Source organism: Phalaenopsis equestris, unplaced genomic scaffold (genome assembly GCF_001263595.1).
Source record: "Phalaenopsis equestris unplaced genomic scaffold, ASM126359v1 Scaffold000761, whole genome shotgun sequence".
NCBI classification, from domain to species: Eukaryota; Viridiplantae; Streptophyta; class Magnoliopsida; order Asparagales; family Orchidaceae; genus Phalaenopsis; species Phalaenopsis equestris.
Window position 1 is genome coordinate 2,237,319 of NW_018165201.1, and position 7,528 is coordinate 2,244,846.

General features: G+C 33.0%; 1 protein-coding gene across 2 annotated transcripts in view; it reads right to left on the reverse strand.

Moving 5' to 3' along the window:
- The window catches only part of LOC110030842 (DNA topoisomerase 3-beta), a 59,238-nt gene extending 52,032 nt beyond the window's left edge, over positions 1-7,206 (reverse strand). For both annotated transcript variants that reach the window (XM_020733775.1, XM_020733776.1), the window contains exons 1-2: positions 7,083-7,206; positions 6,924-6,980 (exon numbers count right to left, since the gene is read on the reverse strand). In XM_020733775.1, coding sequence (XP_020589434.1) covers positions 6,924-6,980; positions 7,083-7,103 — 78 coding nt within the window. In that variant the 5' untranslated portion in view covers positions 7,104-7,206. The remainder of the gene's footprint in view (positions 1-6,923; positions 6,981-7,082) is intronic.
- Positions 7,207-7,528: the final 322 nt, after the last annotated feature.

The following is a 7,528-nucleotide window of genomic DNA, read 5'->3' on the forward strand; positions in this document are numbered from 1 at the left end:
AAACGGATGTCACAAATCTCTTAGTTTGCAGGATTGGGTCTATCGCCGAGGTCTACACTTATCTCTCGAGAAGGTGTAGTATTCGCGGTATCAGGCACGATTATGCAAACTATCAGACTAATGAGATCCACTTGGTCTCATTTTTTTAAAAAACTAAAACATACTACTTTTAAAACTCAAACTATATATTTATTATATTAAATTAAATTTCCAAAATTATTTTCATATTTCATATTTTCAAATAAATCTATATCAATCGAAAAAGTTGACCGACAGTACTATGGGATCGACTACTAGAGGACATTTGAACCAGTTGTGAAACTAAACACAAATAAAGTATTATTGTCATTGATTTTCAATCAGAAATGAGACCATTATATTAACTAGACATTAAAAATGCAATTTTTAATGGTGACCTTGAGAAAGAAACGTATATGAAGATATCTCCAAGAATAAAGAACAAAATAAATAATAAGCTAGTGTGCAAACTAAAGAAATCATTATATGGGTTGAAACAATTTCCCAGAGCATGATTTGAAAGGTTTGTCAAGACTATCATTGCCAATGGGCACTATCAGTGTCAGTCGATCACACTTTTTTTGTGAAATCGAAGTAAGAAGGTATGATAGTCATCTTTATTGTACATATAGATGACAATATTCTTACAGACACTGACGTAAGAAAACTTGAGATAATCAAAAGAATAATGAAATTTGAGTTTAAGATTAAAGATCTTGGAACATTAAGATACTTCATGAGAATGGAAATAACTAGATCCAAAGAAGGCATTGACATATCCCAGAAAAAATATATCCTTGATTTCTTAAAGGAGATAGGAATGTTGGGCTGCAAATCAACAGATACTCCTATGAATCTCAAACGATGAGTATCAAAAGAAGAGGGTGACCCCAATTGAAAAAAAGATTTATCAGAGACTTATGGAAAAACTTAATTATTTGTTAAATACATGAACCTAAAATTGCCTTTTCTGTTGGTATAATGAGCCAACATAGAATGATCCAAATAAAATCAATTTAGAAGTGATATTTTGAATCCTATGTACCATAGATAACTCTAGGACATGGATTGATATTCAAGAAAATTGAGAATCGTGATATTGAGATCTACCCTGATGCTCGTTGGGCAGGAGAACTAAGTGATAAAAGATCTACCACGAGTTATTGTTCATTTGTATGGGGTAACCTGGTTACTTGGAGAAATAAAAAAGCAAACTGTGTAGACAAGAAGCACTGCAGAATTTGAGCACTGCCCTTGCCCTAAGAATTTGTCAAGAGATGTGACTAAAGAAACTACTAGTAGAATGTCACATGAGAATCAAAGCTCTATTAAGATGTTTAGTGATAACCATTACTATTTCAAAGAATCTAGTACAATATGATTGAACCAAACATAAAGAGATTGACAGACATTTCAGCTCTGACAAGGTCAATGGAGAGGTTATTCAGCTAAACTATTCCCCACTCAGTATCAAATTGTTGACATTCTTAGCAAGACTCTTTCTTGACACTACTTTAGTGATCTCAATAGTAAGTTTAGGATGTATGAAACATACAACCCAACTTGAGGGGGAGTGTTGATATACACATGATTTGGGAAACTATGAGTCTGGTATTATTACATTTCAAGGAAGAAATTATTCTCCCTTAATTATCCATTATTGTGTTTTATTTATTTATTTTTTATTATGATGATTTGAATTTCTCTCTAATTGTAAGAGGGTTAGTCTGAGATGTGTGTGTGTGTCATTTGCTTACTGAAAAAATGAGAGATTATTTCCTCCTAAAATTCACACCATTGAATCCAAGAAAGCACCGCCTTTATGGTTCTCTCTCCCGGGGGTCCAATATAAGTTGTTAAAAAACAATAAATTGTTGTTGTTAAAGATTGTCTTCTTCCACCTGATGCTCAAGAGGCCTCCATTCCACCTGCAGTTCGTCTTCACACATTCAAAACATCGGTAGCACTTGTTACTCTTATTGCTAGTGCTACTCGGTCCTTTCAAGATTTCATTATTTTTTAGTAAGAATCATACCATCCTCAGCACAAGTTGCCATCAACTTTTCATGGTAAACTTGCTCTTATTTACTCTTAAGTTGAGATTTCCATGGTAGGAAATCAATTGAAGCTAAAATGTAGAAACAAGTAGGAAAATCTATCGACAAAAAGAAATGTAAATTAAGAAGAGATTTTATGGATAAAATAACTTACAATTAATTAATATTTTCAAAACCAAATAGAAACATTTGCTATGCTCCAATAAAGTATATAGCTTGCATTACCATCAAACAGCAAAAATTCACAAAAATTTTGCTAAATCCCTAAAATTACTAAACTTAAGAGAGTCCTGTACAAGTCAGTGAAGGGCTTGAACCTCTAGTTTGTCCTAGCAAGTTTTACAGCCCGGCAAAATCAATAAGAAATCCTATATACTAAAATATTCATCAATTATATTCCAAACACCGACAAATCATCAAGCTTAATAAAGTCGTTCAACCGATGTATTTTATAAAATATCATTTTGATCTCAATGAATCCCACAATTGGATACTTGGATTAAATTACCTTGAAGATTTCAAAATTTTAATTATTCGCAAAACAATACATTAACTCTAAGTTTCTTATGCAAAATCCATGGATGTACAATCAAATTTGATCAAAGAACAATTTCAAAATTTCTCAACCAACTTGACCAAACCTTCAAATTAAACGAAGTCAAATTGAATCAAGCCAATACAATAATTGACTAGATAGAACAAGAGGATTTTTTCTTCTAACACAAGTCAAATCCCAAGAAGAGCTAATGATGAAGGTAAAAAATTTAAGATGTGATGCACCGAGTTGTATAGTGCATCCTATTGTACGAAAGATTATCTTAGTACTCATTAAAATAGTTCGAAATAATCATTATCAAATTGTGTTTCTTTAGAAGTAGACTTAATCAAAAGCATTAAAGAAAGTCAGATAATTAAGACTCGTTATGGACCTTCCTCAATCCAAAAGGTTGTGAGCCTCAACTGTTTGGTTGTCTTGCCTATAAGGCAAAATCATAAGATTCACTCTTCTTTAAAATTGATTTAGTACGGACCATATCTCCTTAAATTTCTATGGTCTTAAATACCACCATTGCTGCCAAGTCAAGTTAAATCCTCACCAGTCTTGTGAAAACACTAAACATATAAATAAATCATAAACCTTGGACTAGGTCCATAACTAATATAGTAACTTCAAGTCCAAAACAAACTCATATTCTATTTAATCTTATAAGCAGGCCCAACACCATAAGTCTCACCAAACATTAAATATCATTGATGAGCTTCTATGATGTGAGCCTTACACTCCTAGAATTGGGACCCACTTTCTTCTAATGAACCAAATGCCCACAAGATCATGTAAATCAAACAATAAAATAGTCGTGTTTAAGACAATTCTTTGAATCCATTATGTTCCGACACAAAAACAGAGACAGCTCGAGGTTTTCTATCGAATGCACTTCATGGATATGCCAAAATGTCCTCTACCATGGAGATGATAGCCTTAGCAACAAACCCTCAAAGATCATCTACAGTCAAATGTTTAACATGGCCCATAACCTTAAGGAATATCCTGCAACACTCAAAACTTACCAAGCCATGTGATTACTTGAGGGCTAGTATAGGGTAAATTCGGGGGTATTGACATGCATCAATTTTATGTGATTTTACATGTTATTCTCCTTGCATTTTACTTGTTATTCTTATGTATTCATCACAAATTTACAATTGAGAAGAGTATTTAGACAAATGTCCAATGATGGTTCATAACCAAAATGAATGGGACATCAATTTGAATCACTAAATTAATCACATTTTGTGTCTGTAAGATAATCCCAAAATAATTTGATCAAGCATGGTGCACTAAATTTATAATAGCCACATAAGAATATATTTAAGTCATTGATAGTCGTACTCGCCCCCTTAAAATAGTTTGACTCAAGTTGAACTCTTTGGATCCCATCGAGATAAAACAATAGTCCCTAAGCATATAATCCCCAAATCTACTAGAGATAACTAATAGAGGAAAACCTATGACTACTAATCAAATTCTCTAAATAAAACATGCTCCTTACGTTCTAACATTGAAAAATTAGGTTCACTAGGTCGACCCAGAATGATAGAAACTTGGGATCTTATATAGGTTAACAAGTCATCCCCATGCATGCACCGTAACACCTAATTATAAACCCAAAATCTAAGCACTAATCTAGAGTGCATTAATGTCTTTAAACAAAAGTACCTACAGGTAACCTTAAGATATAATTAATTATGTAGGCTTTCACCCATAAAAAATAATAATTCACTTCATTTAATATAAAAATTAGATAGAAGAAATCTTTAAGTGAAATAAACTACCATTAAAAATTATATATTGCTCAAAATCCAATCCATAGACTCCAAAAGTGCCCTCAAGCTTATGAGTACTTTCAGGGACCACACTTTTTTACAACTAATCTTCTTATTATATGTTTGTTACATTTAAATACGCTTCTTAGAGATTTCTCACAATTTAGTCTAATTCTTAAATGTTTGTTACAACTATAATAGGCTTTTAACAAGTTGATAATTGGATTATTAAATTGTCATATATTACTTTTAGTCATACAAAATTATTTACTTTTTTGTGTCATCCAATTATACTTAACCTACAATATGAAGTTCTAAAACTGACACTGATGTGTGTAAGAAACTTTAAAATTCTCTCTGTAAAGTTTCTTCTATACATCATATTTGTAAATTTTTATGTATTTTTACTTTCATTTAAATTTAGTTTTACCTTGGCATGTTATGATATCTTTAGGTTTATTTTAGGTCTAGCAGCAAAATATACGAGATCGTAAGAAATTAAATGCCAGAATTTTGTAGTTGTAATATATTTTTTTCTTGCACTTTAATTGGACCTAGCTTTCATATCCAAAGAAGCCATGTTTACTAGAGGAGAAGCATCAACCTCAATCTTAGTCAGCAAGCCCAACATCATCAACGACTAAAAATGTAAAATATTTGTGGTCGTCAAGCTCTAAAGCAAGAGTATGGAACCAATAAACAATTGCTTAGGCATATAAAGAATTATGACACAATCAAGGTAAAAAAACGAGCAAGTTGTTGAAGTTTATAGAAGAGGAGGATCAATGGCGACAAAACATTAGAGCTTCCCCATAGTAGTGAATAAATATTTGTTGTTATTAAGGAAGGATTTCCCCACCAGAGTCGCCAAACTTTTGTGTTTGGGTCTCAAGATAAAGAGTTTACCATCCCTTTACATAATCCTAGTAATAATGATAGATGTGTTGCAATTTTAAGAACTGATTATAATTCAAGGAAGAAGCTACACTTAGCAAAGTCAATAGCAAGCCGATCATCCTTTCTTGATTAGATTTGCTACAAGTTCACTGCTTCTTCACTTTCAGCTAAGGAAATTTACAACTTAACAAAATGGCTTTTATGTCAATTTTGAAAAGAAAGTGCACTGCCATATCCATTCATTTTTGAATTTCTTTTGAACTGACTAATGATTGAAGAGATTTCTAAAAAGAGAACATATGTAGATCATTTGAGAGCTTTGTTGAAAAGCTCCTTTGAAATGGTTTATCCACCATCAATAGCTACAAGCCTATAGTTAAAGGCTTCAATGGTGACTAGCACCTAACAACTCCACCATAAATGACTAGAAGCAAAAAACTTTAACATTGTCACCTAAGAGGAAGTAACTTGTGAGTATTCAAAGCACCAATTAAGCATGTAGCCCATTGTGTTTAATTGGCTCGGTTGAGTTTGATTTAATAAAAATTTGATGTCCTTAATGAGTTGGTAGTGAGTCAAACAAATATTTCAAATAATATCATCAAGCTTGAACAATATGCTACAAAATATTAACCAATACAAAATAAAAAAAAATAATGATAAAAATTAACAATCTAAGCTCGACTGTGGATTGCTCGCTTAGTTTGAACGCTTTTGCACCCTTATTAACATCCAACTGGATCTACTCAACAATCAACCGATAATACATCGAACCTCTACATGGCACCTCGGCCATGGAAAGAGACCAGGCATACCTCATGTCCCTCGACTAGTATGATGAGAAAGAAAGATGGATTACACAAAGTCACAATGAAGAGAAGAAGTCAACTGACCTAAAAACTTAGTTAACTCTTTCTAAATCGTAGCTCAAAAAGTTTATAAATACCTCATACAACAGCGTAAGGATCATTTGCCACAAGGAACCCTTAATGCCTCTAAGAAAGCTAACACCCAAAGCCAAGTCTCCAGAGCCACGAGTAAACTGCGAACCTTCGAAAATACAAAAGAGCGAGACACAACTAGTTTTCTCTCTCAATATTCCTTTCCCTACATCTCTCATTGTCTATTCTCCATCACCAATACCTCCATCACCAGAAGTAACTCTACAATCAGATCTACCTAACCCCCAAGCTGTCGAATCCAAGTCTAACAATTAACATAACCCTAAAAAACTCCCCATTTTGAGATACGGATAACTCCAATGTCAGCCAAAACCATGATATTATCTATGGATTCATAAAAATTGAATACACATATTAGTTATTTCTACACAGGATAAACTGTCAGTCATTGAAAAATACAATTTTTCTCCTTCTTTTCACAATGTAATTCGAGCAGTGTGCTGAATGAATAGGAATTTCTTCTCACAAATATTAATAAAGTTTAAGTTCTTGTCTCTAACACGCAAGCTCAAATAGTTCAGTTCGTAAAAAGAGCATAACTTAACACACATGACGAATTCCCCCAAAAAAAAAAGTGAAAACGGAGCGACTCTCCAGATTCTATCACAGCTGCGAGCTATATGGTAACCAGCAGAAGTTATAATTGACTATAGTAGGAACTCACCCGGCCATTTGAAAGCCCAGATGCAATGGCAAGCGCGATGCTAGGTTTTTCTGCAACCTGCCGAACAGAGAAAAAAAAAAAAAAAAGAGGGCGAAGATTGGAGAGTTAAAAGGAGAGCAAGAAAGAGATAGAAGGAAGGAGAAACGGCCATTATCTCACCATCAAGACTTTGGGCGCCATTGTAACGAGACCAGGAAGAGAAGACGCCGGAGCTGAGCCCGTCGACGGCGATTAACCGGTGTACAGGCCGAGACTTCATAAAAACAGGCCTCATTTTAACTCTTTTTAATTTTCTTTTATTTAAGGTGGATTTACATACACACCACATAGTTTTATATATTTACATATTTCATTTCTAAACTTTAACATATATATTCATAACATTTAAATTATTATATTCACATTAAAAAATATCATTTTTTTATTAATTTTATAAAAGTCAAATGCATCTTTTTACAAGTAGACTATTGCACGGTATTATTCTAAATATAAATATCAAAATTTAGGTATAATATATGTAGAACAACAACAACAACAACAACGCCTTAATCCCATTACGTGGGGTCGGCTACATGAATCATTTTTCTCCATTACGTCTTATTTAT